This window comes from Diabrotica virgifera, chromosome 3 (assembly GCF_917563875.1).
Source record: "Diabrotica virgifera virgifera chromosome 3, PGI_DIABVI_V3a".
NCBI classification, from domain to species: Eukaryota; Metazoa; Arthropoda; class Insecta; order Coleoptera; family Chrysomelidae; genus Diabrotica; species Diabrotica virgifera.
This window is the reverse complement of record NC_065445.1, coordinates 214,818,876-214,839,743: the sequence shown is the minus strand read 5'-3', so window position 1 is coordinate 214,839,743 and position 20,868 is coordinate 214,818,876. Positions and strand designations below refer to the sequence as shown.

At 31.6% G+C, this 20,868-nt stretch overlaps 1 protein-coding gene across 1 annotated transcript; it reads left to right on the top strand.

Moving 5' to 3' along the window:
* The first annotated feature begins 9,569 nt into the window (after nucleotides 1–9,569).
* LOC114344770 (zinc metalloproteinase nas-1-like) lies at nucleotides 9,570–12,514 on the top strand. Its single transcript, XM_050647254.1, has 2 exons — nucleotides 9,570–10,500; nucleotides 12,142–12,514. Exon 1 carries the CDS (start codon nucleotides 9,609–9,611, stop codon nucleotides 10,470–10,472), a length of 864 nt encoding a protein of 287 aa, XP_050503211.1. The 5' UTR covers nucleotides 9,570–9,608; the 3' UTR covers nucleotides 10,473–10,500; nucleotides 12,142–12,514.
* Nucleotides 12,515–20,868: the final 8,354 nt, after the last annotated feature.

The window sequence follows — 20,868 nt, the reverse complement described above, 5'->3', positions numbered from 1 at the left end:
ATTCGCACTAAAGATATACCTACTTACTATATGAACACAACAATACTTTTCTTGCTAATAACTAAAAAAAGAATCTTAAAATGCTTATAAGTTATAGAAAAACCTTGTTTATAGAAACAAGAACAAAAACGTGGAATTTAAGTTGATGTAAAATTCACTGTGATTTTTAATAATTGCAATGGATCGAATAAAATAGGTCTTCGATTAGATCTTCATACTTTTTTCTGGCAATTAGAATTTAATTTTGATAGACTCTATTCATTTCAATGTCTAAGAGAACATTTTGTTAGGATTTATGGTTCGTATTTCTTTGAATAAGCTGACCATTTTAAAATAAAATTCGTGAAAGGAAGTTTTATAAAGGAAAATGCTATGATTATCCTTTTCGACTTTCAGTATTGAAACATCACTTAACAAAGACTTCTACATAAAGTCGAAGTGAAAAAACTGTGTACATCCTTACTCTTGTACCTTGTTTAATAAAATAAAAAGCATTGTTATTGGTTCTTCCACCACTATTTGCTTTCCATGAATGCCATTATAGGTGCTTGGAAATGTCTCACAAATCCCAGTATAACTTTAAACGGTCGTCTCTCTTCTTTTGTGCATTTCCGGTACATGTTTCCCTGCATTTTGTGATGTTACACGGATCCTTAATTGATTTGGATGGAACGTCTATCTTCCTGATGTACACTTGATAAGATTGTCCAGAGTTTCGGAGGCGTTTAATTCGGTTTTGTATCCACTGAGGAGGTTGAGCTTTCCTTGTTTTCGTTTTCTTCTTACTTTCTAAGTAAAATATAAGAAAAAGTAAACCTATACTGACACAACTTTATTCTTTCATGGCATAAAGTAAAGTATTTGAATTAAAGTAAATTCTATAACGACACAACCTTATATTTTAGTGACACAATTAGTATGTTTTTGCCAAAATATTCATTCCATACTGGCACAACTTTTAATGTGCCGGTATAGGCTAAAATTGAGATATTTGTATTGAAGGTTATAAAAATTATAAAGTGGCATAACTCTAGTTTTATTAAAATGTGCCGGTATTTCACGTAAAAGCAACACAAACACACCTAAAGTCAACGGCATATTAAATATGGACCGGTATAGTGCTGCTGCTCGAGCGAAATGGAGGGAAATTTGCACGTGGTACAACTCTATCTAGGGGATTCTACGCAAGCTTTCTTTATGCCGGTTTCGTTCAATTATAAAGTGAAATTTCGTAATTTTTAAGTAGTGGTTATTACAAAACACCATTCTTTGGAAATGTGCCACTTTAGAACTCAGTGAGCGAAATGTGTTCTTAAATGTTTTTTCACACAGGTCTACAACAAATGTCAGATTTTAATTGTTTCTTTTGCACACTGGCTACTTGATGGGTTGTTCTTTTTGTCATGAATGTCCAGCCACCGGTTTTATAATAATTTCAGTTTTTTCTTTTACTATAAAAAAAATCTAAAAGAAAAAATTAAGTTTAAAAAATATGATTATATTATTTATATTTATGTGTACAAAATCATAATCATAACCAAATGTAGTCCATCATACTGATTTTGATCTACCTTCATTATTTTTGAAAGAAAAAACCATATCAAGTCATTTTTAAGGAATGTTTAAAAATACATATATAAATATTTGCAAATAATTTTCTATTAATAGTTTTTTATGGTCTTCATAACAACATCATTATCATAATTTGCTTGAAAAATCTTAAGTCAACCTGTGTCTGCTACATGTAAAGTCGTCATTTCTTCGTTGAGAATCGCAAGGTCTGCTTATACATCATTCATACATCAGGTCAAAACAAGAATAGTTGTAAATAATAAATAAATTATCATCAAGGAATATAGATACTCTATGATTGTTATTATTTAGAAAAAACTGATATCTTTAGCATACTGAATTTTAAAAAATCCTGATAATTTTATTGATATGGTTATTCCCAAATAAATATATTAATATTTTACATTTTACAAGATTTTGCGTCGGTCTAGACGGTCTAGTTAGATGAGGCGCAGTCGATTTTTCTACAGTGCACCTTCATAATTATGTTGAATTAAGGTGGATTTTAGGCTACAGTGCTCGACAACAATGCAGCTAAAATTTACTTTCACTAACACAAGCACATATTATATAATTTAAAACAAATTTAGTTATTAGAAGTCTAATGATCAAAAAATGCCAGTAGGTATCAGATCTATAGTTGGCATAGACATTGGATCTTTTTTTTTGTGTACAGTCCGTCTAATTTACTTACCGTTGCACGTCATTATCTACGTTAGAGATTTAAGTTGACATTGTTGCCCAATTACAAAAAATTCTTGAATTCATTTTAAATCAAATGCATCATACCATTTTTGCGGAAGTGGATTATACATCAAAACAAATTAATATTCAATGTAAATAAATAAAAACTTTAGAAATAGAAAACAAGAATTAAGTTATAATCTTACGTTAACCCGCGAGTAGTCGCGCGGTGAGATAGAATCTCAATTTTTAACCTTTTTCGCGATAACTTGATGAAAAATTTTGCAATTTTCAAAAAATTTCGTAAGTGCCTCGAGGAAGGGTGTAGTAATGCGTAGGAATTTAAAAAACAATTTTTTTCTTCTTCTTCTTCTTTTTGTGGAATTTATGGCTTTGGGGAGAGCCAATTAGCTTTAACCCGCGAGTAGTCGCGCCGTTAGATAGAATCTCACATTTCACCCTTTTTAGTAATACAGTAAAACCTGTCAGTAACGGCCACTAAAAATGAAAGAACTATTGGCCGATATAGAAAGGTGGCCGCTATTGCCAGCTTTTGTGTCTACATATAACTCGTTTGGGAAATTTTTAAACTGGCCGTTAGGACAGGTGGCCGATGTTGGCAGGTGGCCGTTAACACAGGTTTTTTTAATAAAATTGTTACAAATATATATTTTCAATATAAAAAGTAGATAAAAATAGTAGAAAATTAAAATTTGTTTTAAATTCGTATTTTGAGATAGAATCTCACGCGCGACTATCGACGTTACAAAAGTGAGCGCGACTACTCCCGGGTTAAGAACATAATAAAACAGTAAATATAATGAAATAAATACTTATAGTAAAGAATATAAACAAATATGAAGTGTCAACACCGCAACTGTCAAAGAAATGTTACCAATTTATGCCAAAATATCACCTTCGTTCGATTATAGTTACAGTGTATTCCGAACAAATTGCTTCATAAAAACGCTTTATAATCCATTTATACAAATTAAATGAAACATATTATTGTGTATTTTTTTAAGTTAACATTAATAGAAAACTTTAAATATGATTTCTACGCGTATATAATAAAATATGTCTAATAGTGGCTGTCATGCCAGTGTACTCGACAAAGTGATTCTAAAAAAGAACACACCTCTCGCCTAAATATTTCGTGTTGGTATCATGTGACGTCACGGGCTATGACGCGGATAACGTGCAACGGTAAGTAAATTAGATGGAGTATACCTACCTATATTTTTAAATGTAATATATTATCTAAGCCCATACAAGTACTTAGTAGGTACATATATTACATGTATAAACTCCATGTTAATAATGGAAACTCCAATCATAGTTCACGAACATTGGCCTTTGCATGAGTTAATTAATGTTTTAAAGTTTATTTATATTATTTTATTTTACTACATATATTGAAACATAATCAGAAAAACTTACCATTTTCGACAGGAATTAAGTCACATTTCTTATCCTCCTTTTATTTGATGTCTTCAATATTAATTTCTGTAAGCATTTATTTGGTCCAAAGAATTTCCATCATAGAAATAACTATTTTTATCGGTTTTAAAGACTTTCTTTTTTTCAGTTTTTACAGATTAGGAACATCCTATATCATCACACAGGTGGTCAGTATTTCCGATTTTAATTTTACATTCGTGTTTATAAAAATTGTTTTCTTCTTGCATTATTTCCATTTTAATGATTTTAGAAAATAATATCATACTCACAGCACATAATATTAATATGAAACATATTATTAATATGAAAATGAAGTAGTAAATTAACCAAAACAACACAATTCTCAAACACAACCTCAAAAAATTCACGAAATAAAATCAGATGACGATGACGATCCGACCAATCATAGCAAACGTAGCCGATCCGCTTTTATCGGATGAGCACGGTGAAAAGAATTATTTTGGACGACTTCGTGCATCTTCGGAAAAATTGAACAAATTTTTCGACGAACAAGCTTACTGATTCCTCCTATACTGTGCTAGGGAACTTATCATGCTGCTATCAAATATCTCTTCGAGAGCTTTTCTCTAAAAGTAAGAGTGTGGTGAAGTCCCATTGGGACAGATACATATGTGGATTTAGTAAACGTGACATTACAAAAAAAAAATCTTAAGATTAAAAAGGGTTCAAGGCAGGTTTTGTTTATATTCGATTCAGAGTCGGACTACCATCTCCATATAGCAACTATTTCAGCATCCTTATGCATCATCAGTGAAGTTTATGCAGTCACAACTCTGAAGGGAATACAAACATTCTGCCTCTTTTAAGGCAAACCATCGCGATGCAATGAACCCACCTTTTGAGACGCAATCCAGCGACGTCTCTCGTATTACGAGGAAAACAACGAAAAGCCCTCGAAGCCCCAGTAGCACAAAAAAAATCTCTTGTATATTTTCCCGCAGAAGACTGCCCAACTTATCCTTCAAGATTATCTTCTTTACGGGTGGATATATCAAGTGTAGGGCAAGTAAAATATGAAATTATAAATAAATGTATTACATGCTGAGAACTAATTTTTAGATACTGGTTAAAGGTAAAATTTAAATTAGTATTCATGTTACATATTTATATACATTTAAAAATGTAATATTTTAATAATATATTTTTTCTACAATCACTTGATAAAGAAGAATTATGTTTTTAATAAGATTTCTGCTAATAATTCCAAAAGTTTTGGTTTTATCAAAATAACTTTACTTAACAAAAATGTACCTTTTGAAAAAATAAACAAAACCGATTTTTTAAATTCTCTTTAGGACCAATAGTAATCGAGCTATACTTTATTATATGTTAGCTCTTCTTCGTCAAATGCTAAATATTGTAGTTTTAAAGTCAAAAGACGGGAAAACTATGCATTTTTCGAGGACAACTTGTTTAAACTAATTTAAAGTACTTAAAAATATCTATCACCAGAAATAAAAAATGTCTCTAGCTCAAAAATTAGGTGACTTATAATGAAAAGAATGTCAGTCCCCATTTTTTCAGCGAAAAAGTGATCGCAAGCAACCCCCTAATCACCACCGTAATTAAAATTAGTCATTAACCTTACTTGACCTTTCTTACTTATGTATTAATAATAGGTTCTAAAAGTTTGACCGGCTTAGAATGATTAGTTAAAAAAAAATTAAGTTAAAAGCGAATAACGAATTTTTGTAGTTTGGGAAAAAATGATTTCTTCTTCACAATAACAAAATTAACATCCGAGATACAAAAAAATGTTTAAAAATGAAATTGTGGCTTATTTAATTCCCAAGAACTTGATTTGCAAACATTTTTTCTACGGCAAAAATTGAGTGAGCTATTAACAATTAAAACATGACAAAAACCAACTTTACTAACCCACTCAAAGTCACCTCTTTTTGCGACTGAGGATTTTAAAAAGATTTAATATTAATAGGCTTATAGATCCTGTAAAATATTATTTTTTTACCAAACCTTCAAAGATAAAAAATAAAAAATTTACGGTCAAAAAATAATCATCAAATAATAAAAAAAGGAGAAATCCAATTGAAAGCATAATAATGTAGGTTAGCGGTGTTTTTGGTCATTGGTCTTATTTATTTTTATTTACATAGGTATTATTAATAGATTCTAGAAGTTTGACTGGCTTAGAATGATTAGTTTTTAAAAAACTAGAGTTAAAAGCGCATAAAGAATTTTTGTAGTTTGGTAACAATGCTATTTTCTTCGGAATAGAAAGATTGGCATCAGAGATACGAAAAATATTTCGATATAAAATTGTAGGTTATTTAATCCCCAAGAACTTGGTTTAAAAAAATTTTTTCTACGGCAAAAATTGAGTGAATCGTAATACCGAAAAACATTGTTTTTTCTATACAAAACTAACACTCTCCATAGCGAATAAATCGAAAACTATGAATTTTATCAAAAAACTTTATAGAACATTTTTTGCTGAGAATGAATGTTTTTATCAACTTTTGCGGTCAACATATAATAAAAGATTTCCACCCCCGAGATGGGGTGGCAACCACCCACATGGCAAAAGCGCCTTTCGGCATCATATAGATTTTGATCCTTGGACTATTCACTACTTTTTATCAAATTTTCAAGTAAATCGATCCATTCTGTAAAAATTGCGAGGTGAAAAGCTTCGGTTCCTGGCCTAATTGAACACTCAAACTGAAAGATATAAAAGTTAATGTTATGAAATTATGATGACGGATATAAAATAGTTAAAATAATAGCTCTTTTTTCACTTAACATAGTTATACAAAGCTGCTCGGACGTCAATCAAGATTATATATGCGTGTTTTATGGAATATAATAAAACATTCGACAAAGTGAAAGCAGGAACAATAATTAATGCATGTCCTGGAATCAATAGAAGATAGACTACAATGACCTTAGGTTTGTATCGAATTTATACTATAAGCAAGAAGCAAAAGTACGTGTTAACGATCAGCTCTCAGAGGAAATTGGAATCAAACGTGCAGTTGGACAGGGATGCGTGTTGTCGCCAATCCTTTGTAATGCCTACTCGGAAGAGGTCTTGAAAGAAGCTCTTGAGCAGGGGTTCCCAAACTTTTTTGTACCACGCCCCCTTTTTTGAAATAAAGCTTCTCGCGCCTCCCTTACAATAAATTGTATGCGCCTAAATAGGAACAAAACAAAAACAAATAAGTATTAGCTTGAAAACAAAACATTTATTTATTCTGCCATAAGATACAACAATATCAGTTTCCATAAAATACAAAAATTATTAATAAAAGAAAAATAGATTATGTTGCTTAGTGAGATGAATGTGCTTGCATTTTATTTACTAGTATTCCTATTCGTGGCTGAGTTTTAGTAAGTGCACAGCACAAGTCACTAGCAACATCAAGTTTATTCCGATACTTTGTTTTAATTGCCACAAGTGTTGAAAATCGCACAAATAGTTACTTGAAAAAGGCAAATATAAATGAAGAGCTTCCCGTGATACACTAAGATACACTTTGAAATATTTTAACCAAAATGAAGGTTTGGCCATTATAACAAAGTATTTGGCAGAGGAATCGTGCAAAAAATCATTTGGATTTATTTGCAAAGCATCTTCTTGAAGTGATTCATGCAGGGAGTCTATGTTGACATGGAATGGATCAGTTGACATTCTGTAAATAAAATTGTCACAGGTGTTTGGGAAGTATTTCTGGAACTCTTCAATTAGGCTCTCCAAATGGTTTGATATTTGGATTTTCAAACTTGATCCTTCATAAATCTTTCCTCTGCGTGTTTCTTCTGAGATTTGCTCTACTTTAGAGAAATTTGAATAATTTCAGGGGTTTGCTGATATTTTACGCCTCCAAAGTGGAAAGCCTCCATCACAATGAGTAACTACTATATTTGAGTCTCTACCCTGCAGTTTTAGGTTGAGGATGTTCAACGAGTCAAAGATGTCTGACAAATAAGCCAATATTACTTGGGTACAATGTTTTTTGAAGGCCATGTTTAGCTTATTTTGCTTTTGATGTTTCAAGGTGATTACTTCATCTCAAAGGTCAAATAGTCTTGCCAACATGTTTCCTTTTGAGAGCCATCGTACTTCTGTATGAAGTAGCAGTGTTTTGTGATCACTTTCTAAATCTTCACAAAGCGTTTTAAACAGTCGAGTATTCAACGAACTCTTTTTTATGTACTTCACTACTTTAATACACAACTTTAAGACAGCCATACGTTCATTTGGAAGGGGTTTTGCTGCCAAGGCTTGTCGATGTATAAAACAATGTATCCCAATCACACCAGCATTTTTCTCGATTACTAATTGCAAATAGCCTGAGCGAAAACCTAGCATTGAAGGTGCGCCATCTGTACATAAACTGATCAGTTTTTGTCAAGAAAGTTCATGTTTGTCAAAAAACTCTCACACTGCTTTCATAACATTAATAGCTTTTGTCGTGGTCTCCAGTCTCCAACTCTGTAGAAAAGATTAGCTTGTCTTTCATTCTTTCGTTTTGAATATACCGAACATAAACAATTAACTGATAACATTGTGCTATGTCAGTACTCTCGTCTAGCTGAATAGCAAAAAATGGCGATTATTTTACTGCATCAACTACCTGGTTTTGTACGTCTTCGGTCATATCATTAATGCGGCGTTTCATGCACAGTGTTGTCAAAAAGAGGTATTTGAGATAACTTTTGCTTACTCTGCGCTACCACACAGTTTAACAAGCGGTTAATATTGAATTTTAGAAAAATATAACTAAATTTAATTTAATGTTCAACTTGTCTCGCGCCCCCCCTGATATGTTCTCACGCACCCCAGGGGGGGCGCGCCCCCCAGTTTGGGAACCGCTGCTCTTGAGGGTGAAACAGCTGGAATAAAATTAAATGGAGTTCCCATTAACACCATTAGATATGCGGATGACACTGTCATCTTAGCTGAAAATATTGAGTATCTTTACAGGCTGGTCACCAGAATAGCGTAGTTTAGAAAAATATACGGTCTAACAATGAATGTCAAGAAGACAAAGTTATATACATACTTTGAAACAATGATCAACTCCACAGAAAATTACTTACAGGAAATAAAAATCAGAGTAGAAAATGCTAAAGCAAATTTTAACAAAATGGGAAAAGTACTCTACACAAGAGATTTGAAGTTAGAGCTAAGAGTAAGATTGGCTAGGTGCTACGTTTTATAGATTTTGTTTTATGGAATGAAAGATTTGACCTTGAATGCTGCATCATTGAAAAAACCAGAGTCACTCGAGCTGTGGGTGTACAGAAGAATTCATTCTGAAAATATCGTGGACAGAACACGTCACAAAAAAAGAGGTTCTGAGAAAGATGAATAAAGAAATGAAAATCCTAAGTACCATCAAAACAAAAAAAAAAGGAATATGTCTGACATATTACACGTGCAGAGAGATACATCTTGCTCCAATTGAGTATGCAGTGAAAGATTCAAGAAAAAAGAAGAGACGCAGAATATCGTGGCTGTGCATTGTACAACCTGAGAGAATGGTACAAATGTACATCAGATGAACTTTTCAGGGCAGCCGTCTCTGAAATCCGAATATCTATGATGATTGCCAACCTCTGTCGCGAAGATAGCACTTAAAGAAAAAGAAGCATTTTTTCTAATTTTCGAAAATAACAACACAAACAATTTTATACCAAAGTGGTTTCCACCCTGTATTTTTTAAGGATATTTTATTATTATATTATATATATTCATAAACTGGATTTATCGATTTTTAAAAAATTAAAATAATAAAACTTATTTTATTACTAATTCAAAACAATTAATTTTTTCTATAAAAAGGATCGGTAAGCTACATTCTATTAAATACAAATTTCATCTGTAGTGTAGTAAGTGAATTTTAAAGATGCAGCGTTTATTGGTTTTTGTTTTTATATTACATGTTACCGATGTTAACGCATTGCAGTTAAAAAATTTCAAAGTTGGTGAATGTACATATGAGGGAGAACGTAAACTATCTCCAGAACCAAGTCCATGTTCAAGCTCCACGAAGTTAAGAACTGCTTTAACAGATCGTGCTAGTCTATGGGATAATGGACGAGTACCATATGTATTTAACGGAACTTTTACAGATCGTGAGAAAAAAACTATGCAAAAAGTTATGGAACTCTACCAACATTACACATGCATTAAATTTGTACCCAAAACAAAAAATGACAAATTTTATGCAATAATTGTCAATGACCGTGATGAATGTTGTTCTGAGCTTGGTAAGCTTCCTAGTGGTAGTAGACCTAGCGTAATAACACTAGGTCCAAGTTGTTTTCATGAAGATGTAGCTGGAACTGTAATACATGAATTCATGCACCTTATTGGATTTTATCATGAATTTGTCAGGTCCGATAGAGATAATTATATTGAGGTTACTCCGCTAAACATACTTCCAAAGCATAGAAAGGAATTTAAAATAGAGAGTGGCAATACGTTCAATATTCCCTACGACTATGATTCCATCATGCACTATAGTGTTTATCAGGCCGCTATCCAATATCCCCTCAAGAGCTTTGTTGCAAAAGATAAGAGTGTGATGGAATCCCGTATGGGACAGATATGTGGATTTAGTAAAGGTGACATAACAAAAATAAATATAGTGTATAACTGCCCGCAAAAGACTGCCGACCTAAACCTTCAAGATGATGTTCTGTACGGGGTGGATATATCAACTGTAGAAGTAAAATATGAAATTTTAGATAAATGTGAGGTATGCTGAGAACTAATCTTTTAGATTCTAGTTTAAGGTAAACTTTACATTTGTATTCATGTTACATATTATACTTTTAAAAATGTAATATTTTAATAATATACTATGTTTATTTAATTTATAGTATATTTAATAATATACTTATGATTATAATTACCAACTGTTATAACAGTATTCTTTATGCACATACGGACATAAAGTGCTAATCTGGGCAAATAATCGAAAAAAGGCCATTTTTGGGAAACGTTATTTTCCAGCAAATTTATTGCTTGAATTGTCTCTTAAGAGGAAACCGTAGCGATCAACAGGTAACAAAAACGCGTTCCAAGATTGCAGCTGTAATTTTGATTATTTTTTCGAGATATTTGGTACACGTATTCGTAATATAATAAATAATGGCGGTAGAGAGCCCAATTTGAAAAATATATTAATATGCGGAAATTACTCTGTAATTAAATTCAATATTAAAAAAACGAGCCTGTACCGCCATTAAGAAGAACAAAAAAATATACTTTCTTCAAATAAACCTTTTTATCCGATGCCTAGATTTTGTGTAATTTTGGAACTACTAAATTTTTTTATTTCATTAGTAGTTACAAAATGACACAAAATCTAGGCATCGGATAAAAACAGTTTATTCGAAGAAAGTGTATTTTTTTTTTCTTCTTAATGGCGGTACAGGCTCGTATTTTAATATTGTATTTAATTACAGAGTAATTTCCACATATTAATATATTTTTTAAATTGGGCTCTGTACCGCCATTCTTTATTATATTACGAATACGTGTGCCAAACATCTCGAAAAAATATTCAAAATTACAGCCGCAATCTTGGAACGCGTTTTCGCTAACTGTTGATCGCTACTGTTTCACCTTAAGATTTCATTTATACACAATAGTCCAAAAAAATAAGGATTTTCTCAGGACACGCAAATATCCAGGTAGCTCACTACTTTTTTAATTATTGTAGACCTATAGGAAGAAAACCTACCTGTTTCCTGCCTAGAATTCGAGTCCACTTTTTAATTATTAACAATTTAGTGCAAAAAATGAGAGTTTTTCGATTTTTTGCACCCTATTAAAAAACAAATTAGTTGACATAAAAGCACAAAATTTGATATTTTAGACAATTGAGAAAGCCCTAAAATATAGGTTTTTAAATGTTAAAAGTCAATTTTTTGCTTCACAAATTGCAAAATAAATGAACATTGACATTTGTTAATAAATTTTACTAAATTTAACTTAAAATTTTAGGGTTTCGGTCAGTTGGGTATTTTGGTATTTACAAATCCTTAAGATTTGAAACCGATCGATTAATAAGCTTAAAATTTATTCTATATATTTGTTTATCCCAGAGACCTTTATTTTGCAATAACATAAGACAGAAAATAATAAATATAGAGCAATTCATAGTATGCCAAATAAAAGTAGAAGAGTGATATTATCAAAATTAAATAAAAAAATAGCTAATATATATAGTCAAAAATCCTAATGTAAATTTTTTTTAAATCAGGAGTTTATATAAACAATTAGAATAACTTTAAAATTATTATCCGTAGAAACAATCTTTTTATACATATTTTCGAAAATCTAGTATTTTAACACGAATTTTCAAATAAAAAATTTAGCCTTGGTTCATTTGGGAGAAAGTTAATAATGTGTTTTTTTTTAATTCACAGCTAATTGGTTTATAATAATTAAGGAATCTCATTGATGCCATTTTAAATAATGGAATTTGTATTTTCTGCTGAAGAATTTGCACAAACATTGTACCTTCACAGCACCCTCTACGAATTTTCAAAAATGTAGTTCAAATGGTTACTAAGAGGAACCTACAAATCCACTGACTTTAAATAGGTACCGAAAAAGTAATTTCAAACTAATACAATTTTCTGTATCTCTTGATCAACTTACTGGATTTTGATCTTCCTTTTTTTAATCAGTATGTAATTTCTACGTACATTACAAATATGCAATTTGTTTATAAATTTATTAATTAATAAACAGTCGAATTTGTTTAAACCATTCTTGAAAATATATATTTTCTCAAAACTCTATTTTTTTAATCATGGTACTATTAATGGTCGTAGGAAAAGTTAAAGTACACTGTAATAAATAAATAATTTTTATTAGATAATTATTTATTGAAGATAATTTATTTATTAACACTAGAAGCACCAGAATTTGCGCATACCTAGAAGCACCGTGGCGGTCAAAATGACGGGTGTTAAAATTTTATATCTCCAGCCGTTTTTGTATCTTTTTTTACCTGACAAATACCTATCTTGAGTTAATAACTAATAATAAAAGACATATTTAGTTAATTTAAATAAATTATTTAATTATTTAAGCATAGTTTATGCAGTAGCAAAAGTGATAAATTACACCCACACACAAATTTTTTACATATTATGACAAATTTCATATGTTTTTCACTTTCACATGCTACGTCCTCTCCGTTCTTTTTTATGGTGTTGAATCGTGGACCTTAAACGAAGATATGTGTAGAAAACTGGAAGCATTAGAGATGTGGTAATATCGGAGAATACTTAAAATCCCGTGGACTGACCCAGTCACAAATGAGGAGGTCCTCAGAAGAATGTAGAAGAACCGAGAGGTACTGACCACCATCAAATCTCGAAAGTTACAGTACTTCGGACACATGCGAAATGAATCCAAATATGGCCTTCTACAAGTCATACTGCAGGGAAAACTATTCCAAAGACGGGGTCGAGGAAGAAGAACATCCTGCAGATAAGATAAAGATTGCTCTGATGATAGCCAACATTCGTCATGGATAGGCACAACAAGAAGAATAATATGCTCAAATATATTATATACCTAACTGAATACATATACAGAAGCTACTAATATAATATAGTTGCTAACCTGGTGTACTGGAGCTGTTAGTTGTTATGTAACTCCTATCCTATAGTGTCAATGGAGAAATTCTCCAAATTGTCTAAAGAGGTATTGGAGCCTGCATTCGAAGTTAAAGCAGAAGTACTGGGCTTCTCCTCAATCGCTACCCCATGAATGTCTTGATCAACTTTATCAGGCACATACTCGTCAAGTTTATTGTCGGATACATATTCATCACATAACTCTACTGCAGATTCATTATCTGACAAATTCTGTAAACAATCCAATAGTTCTTGCTCAGAATCAAATATCGACGAGACATGATAACAGCAGAAAAGAGAAAAATCAAAAGGAAAAATCAAAATACAAATTGAACACGCACTTGCAAAGAGTATAATACTCAAACTACCTAATAACAGTTATTTTCGATGCATTTTATACATAAAATAATCTAAAAGCGGCGCCAGACATGAGATATTTGGCAAATACTGAACAAGTGCTTGCTAAATATCAAATATTTGAGTGCTCATGAAATTGCTGGTTAAACAGCAAGCACATTGCACCACGTATCCGAGATTTTTCGTGTATCGAGTCACTGTGGGAACAACAAATATATTCTAAACGAAAAAAAAAAAGATACAGAATGGATAGTGGGTACAGAGCTTCTTATAAATTCAACTGCTTTTGTCATTATGTCTGGTGGAAGTTTTTTATTAAATAGCAGAAAAAAAGGGGAAGAGGGTGGAAGCCAAGATAAAGAGCAAGATGGTGGCTGGTCTCACTTAATCAAACCACTTTTTAAGCTTTGTTTTGCTTTTTGCAAACGGTCTCTGAATGACGCCATTAATGATTCCTTTTTTCTTTTTTAACTCACTTATCGTGTATTTCTCACCAATCTTAGCGTGTTTTCGCTTCCATTGATCTTTAACATTCCGATTTTTATGATTTAAAAGTTCGCATTCCATATTATGGGTTCATTTTCATATGCATCCAAAAATTGTAGAATACTTTCATTTTTCACTCCATATTTACTAAACTTACGTGCATAGAAATCGGCCCACTTAAAAAATTGGTCATTTTGATGTCTTATATTTTCTAAACCTGTTGGTCGATTTAAGTGATTTTTTTAACATGTTATAGCCGGATTCTTTAACAATATCACTGTAATAATATTGTTACTAAACAGGTATATCGGGTGTACCAATCAAACTGGGGTTTGTTCTTAAAGTTCGCATTACCCTGTGGAATATTCTAGCATTTATAAAACACTGAAATTGAAACTCAACTGTAGCCTCAGGTTTTCTTAACATTCTGTTTTTTTATTTACTCGTTTATGCTGGACATTCCGTATCTCGGAAACGAAACAATTGCGGACATACGTTTATACAGCAAACTCTCATTATGTTTCATGCAGAATTATCCCTTAAAGTTTGTCATACTTATTTAGAAACACCGTGTATTGATAAATAACATATCTAGTTGTTAAAGTACCTAACTTTTTTTATTATCCAACATAAACGAATGAATAAAAAAACAGAATATTAAGAAATCCTGAGGCTATAGTTGGGTTTTAATTTCAGTATTTTATAAATGCTAAAATATTCCACAAGGTGATGCGAACTTGGAGAAAAAAACACAGTTTGATTGGTACACCCAGTATACAAAGAAAATTAACATGTTGAGTAACAATATTATTACAGTGGTGTTGTTAAAGAATCAGGCTATAAAATGTTTAAAAAATCACTTAAATCGTCTAACAGGTTTAGGAAATATAAGACATCAAAAATGACCAAATTTTTAAGTTGACCGATTTTCAGTATTTTCTACACTCTGTAGCAATAACCAAGTTACTTTAATAAACGATAAATATAACCTTTAACCTAATACGCCGTCCACACTCTCGCCGAAGTCGATCGAGGTTCAACAAGTACGAGAGTGTAGACGGCCACCTTGTGTAACTTTGCCTAAGTTCGTTCTACTTCCGAAATCTGTCGGTCTGGCGCGTCCGAGTCAAAGGGATCTTTGTCGGTATCGCACCGCTTAAATGTGTTCCTCGCGAAGTAGAACGAGTGTGTAGAGAGGCACTTCGGACTTCGGTCAACTTTGGCGAAGTAACTTCGCTGAGAGTGTGGAGCCCGTTTTATTTAAAAAAAAAATTGCTTATGCTTGGACGAATATGTGGATGACAAGAAAAATACTCAAACGGCGAATATTTGTTTACTTTGAAATGTTGAAAAGACCGACAACATACGGGAACACGAGAGATATTCGACACGCAATAAAATTGGTCAATGCCAAATAGCAAGCAACCGCTCCACACTAATATGCAAATAGAAAGCACTTGTTCAGTATTTGCCAAATACCGCATGTCTGGCGCCGCCTTAACAGACAATTGAGCAACAATTAAATTGATTTTGTCGCAATATAGTCCATTCACTAACGGTCAAATATTGCAAAACCTACGAATTTTAAAGAACCGCTTGGATTGGCAGGAAATTTGGCATAAACATACCTAACATGTCAAAGAAAAAAAGTGATAACGTGTTGATGTGTGCTTTGGTCCTGGGGATGAGTTACACCCCTTCTCGAAGGTCAAAAAATTTACGTTTAAAATTATTACGGAAGTGGATAAACTGACCCATTCTAACTTTTGTTTAATATGGTTTTTTCACTAAGTCAACACTTTTCGACTTCTTATTTGCGAGTAAAATGTTCATTTTTTAACAATAAAACTACGTTTTTAGAAGGCTATTTAACGTTCAAAATACAAATATTCTCATTTGAAAGCCCTATAAATTTAAACAATCTTTGTTTAAACAAATTTAAATTTTTTTTTATTTTTAACTAAAGCATTTTGGCTTGTAGTAAGGCGTTAGTTAGGTGACTCTACTCTACATAGTTACTAAGGATTAAATAAAAATGGTAATACTTTATGATAAAAACTTGTGATAGGGGAGCCCAACGGGGGATTATCACATGGGGAGAAACCTTGTACTTACATTATAAATGTACCTCTACCATATATTCGCTCTTAATACAGGTAAGTTCGTTAAGTTAAAAGAAAAAATTTAATGTATCCTTAGAAAAACTCAAAATCGTCAGATTAAGATAAGGTAAGTTAAGTATATGCAAAAGAGTGTATATTTCGAAAATCTGACGATTTGAATAAGAGGCAAAGAAATGGGCGAGTCACAAGATTTCACAAAAAAAAGCGAATATATCGGGAAATGAAAAACTAAACAATACGTGTTCAATATTTTTCAAAAATCTATCAATTGATACCAAACACGACCATTCACGGAGAGGGGTGGGGGGTAAATCCAAAATTATATACCAGATTTATACTCAGCACTGTTCGACAGGGAATTGGACAGGGAATTGGACAGGGAAGTGCTCAGCGTGAATGTGTAAATAGCTCACTCGCGCTGCTGCTCGTCATGCTATTGCCATTGCACCTACATACCCAAAGAGCAAGACGATGCTGTCATCACATTCCTTTCTTGTGAGTCATTCGGCAATGAGTTGTGAAGATATTGGCGAGGAACTGATGTAAACACCTCATTCGCATCGATATCGTATTTCGGGCAATATTTCCGTCAGCGGCAGAAGCAGTGGCAATAGCTGAGTATAAATCCGGCATTAAATACTAACCCCGCGATATTTCGCGAAATGAACATAAGATCGACAAACTCCAAAATACACGTATTCAATATTTTTGAAAAATCTATCGGACGGCACCAAACACTGCCCCCACGGAGGTGGGGTAGAGAGTTAGGTACTTTAAAATCTTAAATAGGAGTCCCCAATGTTTATTGCAGATTTGGATTCTTTACGTAAACATAGGCAACTTTTATTCGAGACTTTTCGACATTTTTTTGAATTGTGGATAGATGTCGCTAAAATTGGAAAAAATGATTGTTGGAAATGGAAAATCAAATTAAAAAATAGAATGCCCCCCACTTTATGAAAAACTTAACTCATCTTTTTTTGTTTTAGGACCTACTCTTCACAACACAATAGATCCCCATAACGCTCGAACATCTGCAAAATCAAAATTTTTATCGTCTACTATTAATTGTTTTATTGTTATTTTTTAAACATTGGTGTTTAGAACAGTTTTATAAATACTATTGCTATATATACTATTGCTATTTATAGATGCAATTTAATACGAATGGTGTTTTAACGCCTTCTATACTATTAAAAATCGATTGCAAAACACGTTAATTCATTTGATATCAACTTAAAATTTAGTAATTGATAGAGCTATTAATTATAATACACCCATAGTAAAAATTTATATTAAAGCGTAGGCAAAAAATTCGGGCCAACGCTTTTTAAATTATGCCTTCATTTTTTTCGAATCGTGAGAAAAATTAAAAGGATTTTTGAAAATGTTGTTCTGAAGCTATTTCCTTGTGGCATTTTTATAATGCCACATAATTAACTATTTTGCTTGGAAAATAAGCCACAATTAAATTGAAATAGTTATTTTCCTAACAACTGCAGAAAGTCACACTTTTTCGCACGCAATTGCAGTTTGCGAAACGACGCGAAGCGTAGTTCGGCAAGCAGTCGAGTGCGGAAAAGAGACTTTCTGCAAGAGTTAGGAACAATATTTTTTCTACGAATCTTTAAAAATGACCAAATCTTAATCAATTAATTTAATTAATATGATTATTTCATTCATAGGAGATTCTGACCAATAGAAAGCTACAGATATAAAAATTAAACTGATAATTTTTGATAATTTCCCGTCGTCAAGTATATTACGTCAGATGCCCTTCGTTGCCACGAAAAAATACATTCAGTGACATTAATGACAATGATTGTTTTAAAAATTTTAAAAGTGATGACTTTCAACCGTCAAATGTTTATTATAGTCCAGGCTAATAAGCTAGAAATAGACCATGTTCGGGACACTCAAAGATCCAGGTAGCTGACTACTTTTTTAGTTATTATAGACCTATAGAAAGGAAACCTACCTGTTTCCTGCCTAGAGTTCACGTCCGTTTTTTAATTATTAACAATTTAGTGCAAAAACCGCGATTTTTTCGATTTTTTGCACCTCATTCAAAAGCTAAAGAGTTGACATAAACCTACAAAATTTAAGTTTTTAGAACATTGAAATCCCTTCAAAATGCCGATTTTTGAAAGTTAAAAAGTTAATTTGTTGCTACGCAAACTGCAAAATAAGCGAAAATCGTTATTTGTTAATAAGTTTTACTAAAACTACTTTAGAATTTTAGTGTTTCACCCAAAGTTGTGTATTGGGGTACTTAAGAAACCCCCTCCCTCAAACTTGGAACCAATCCATTAATTAGTTTAAAAGTTATTCTATTTGTTTATCCCAGAGACATTTATTTTGCAATAACCTAAGACAGAAAATAATAAAGATATGGCAATTCTGCGTATGTCAAATGAAAGTAGAAAAGTGATACTATCAAAATGTACTAAAAAAAGATAAAAAATTATCTCATATAGTCAAAAATACTAATGCCAAATTTTTGAAATTTTTTAGTTTATAATCATTTAGAACAACTTTAAAAATATTGTACTGGGAGCCGACAAATGCACGAGTTCAAAAACTAAAAAAGGTAACTTAAAACTACTATCATTTTCTATATCTCAGGATCAGCTGAATATATTTGGATCTTTCTTTTTTTAATTTGTATGTAATTTTTCTTTACATTACAAATATTTAATTCGCCTATTTGCAATTTGACATTGATTAATTAATGAAAAGTTTAATTTGTTTAAACAATTTTTGAAAATTTTTTTTTCCCAAAAATCCATGTTTTTAATCAAACTATCATAATTAATCATACAAAAAGTTAAGGTATACTTTTTTTTTTGTTCTGATTCTGGCCTTGGTTGCTAACCTTTAGCCACGTAATTTACATATAAAATTATTATTCGTTCATAAGTACAAAATTGTCCAGTATACACTTAAAAATAAAGAATAATAAAAAATAAAGCTTACAAATAACAATGTCTACTTACTATGTTATTAACTACAATTATGCTATTTTTTTTTTCTTCACTACGGTAGGAACTAAATCCGATTCATCCTCTCGGAGATTTAGAACCTCTTAGTGATTTTTTTTAGTTATTTATTTTTTTTTTTAATTTTTAATTTTTTTTATATATATATTTTTTTATTATTTTTTTTTTAATCTTTTTTTTATTATTTTTTTATCTTTTTTTTCTTTTTTTTTTCGAACATACATAGGTTACAATATTATATAATTAATTACAGGAAATATCTCATTCATACATTACATAATACAAAGGAAATACCTATCCATTCAAACGATTAGTTTTACATTCACACTTTTAATTTAATTTTTTGAAGAAATGTCATAATTGGTTTAAAAATTTTAATGTTGTCTTCACTTAATAGTATATTTAAGTCTAGGGGAGTACTTAAACCTGCTTTCAGCAATTCTTGTAGCAGCCACATACTTGAATTGAGATGTAAGGGACAGTTAAGAAATATGTGATTTAGATTAGCTATGCTAGTTCCACAGTCACATCTGCCTGTTGGGAGAACTCCGATTTTGTGTAGATGCTTCGGAAAACATCCATGATCTACTTTTAATCTCAGGATGATCGACACTGTATTTCTACTGAGTGCAGCAACTTTGTAAAATTGGTTAACAGCTACTGTTGGTTGTAATTTAAACAAATTAGTGCCTGTACTTTCAACGAACTGAATCCAACGTCTATCCCATTTACATTTAATATGCTGTTTAACACATGCAAAAAGATCACATGTGTTAAGTTCTTCAATCAATATATGAGGGTGCTTTAGTGGATTTTTAGCTATTGAATCCGCAATACTATTACCCAATATGTCTGAATGTCCCTTAACCCACACAAATTTAACACTATATGTTGAAGCTGATAATTTTAGTAATTGTTGCAATATTTTTAATATAAATATATTGATGTTAATTGTGACTTTAAAGTTTTGTAATGCATTTAATACTGATAGTGAATCACTGCACACAACAATTTTGTTCCATTGTTTCTCACAACACCATTCAAGAGCTTTATATATAGCACATGCTTCGGCGGAAAAGATGCTGGATTGATTATTTAGAGTAAATTTATTTTTGGTACAAAGTAAGCACTTGTACAGTTTACTGATTTTGACCCATATTTAATAAATAAATAAAGGTATATTTAATAAATTATAAGGTATACTTTAATAAATAAATTATCTTCAATAAATAATTATCTAATAAAAATATTTTATTTATTAAAGTGAACTTTAACTTTTCGCATATTTGTAATTTACGTCAGGATCAGATATGATAACAGCAGAAATGCTCAAAGCCACAGAAGATACTGGCGTAAAGTTACTTCATCTACTGTGTAACCAAATATGGCATTCAAAACAATGGCCCGAAGACTGGACAACATCTACAATAACGACAATTAATAAAAAAAGGCAGCTTCCGTAAATGCGACAATTAAAGAACTATGTCTCTTCTATCACACGCCAGTAAAATAATGCTACACATAATCAATGAGAGACT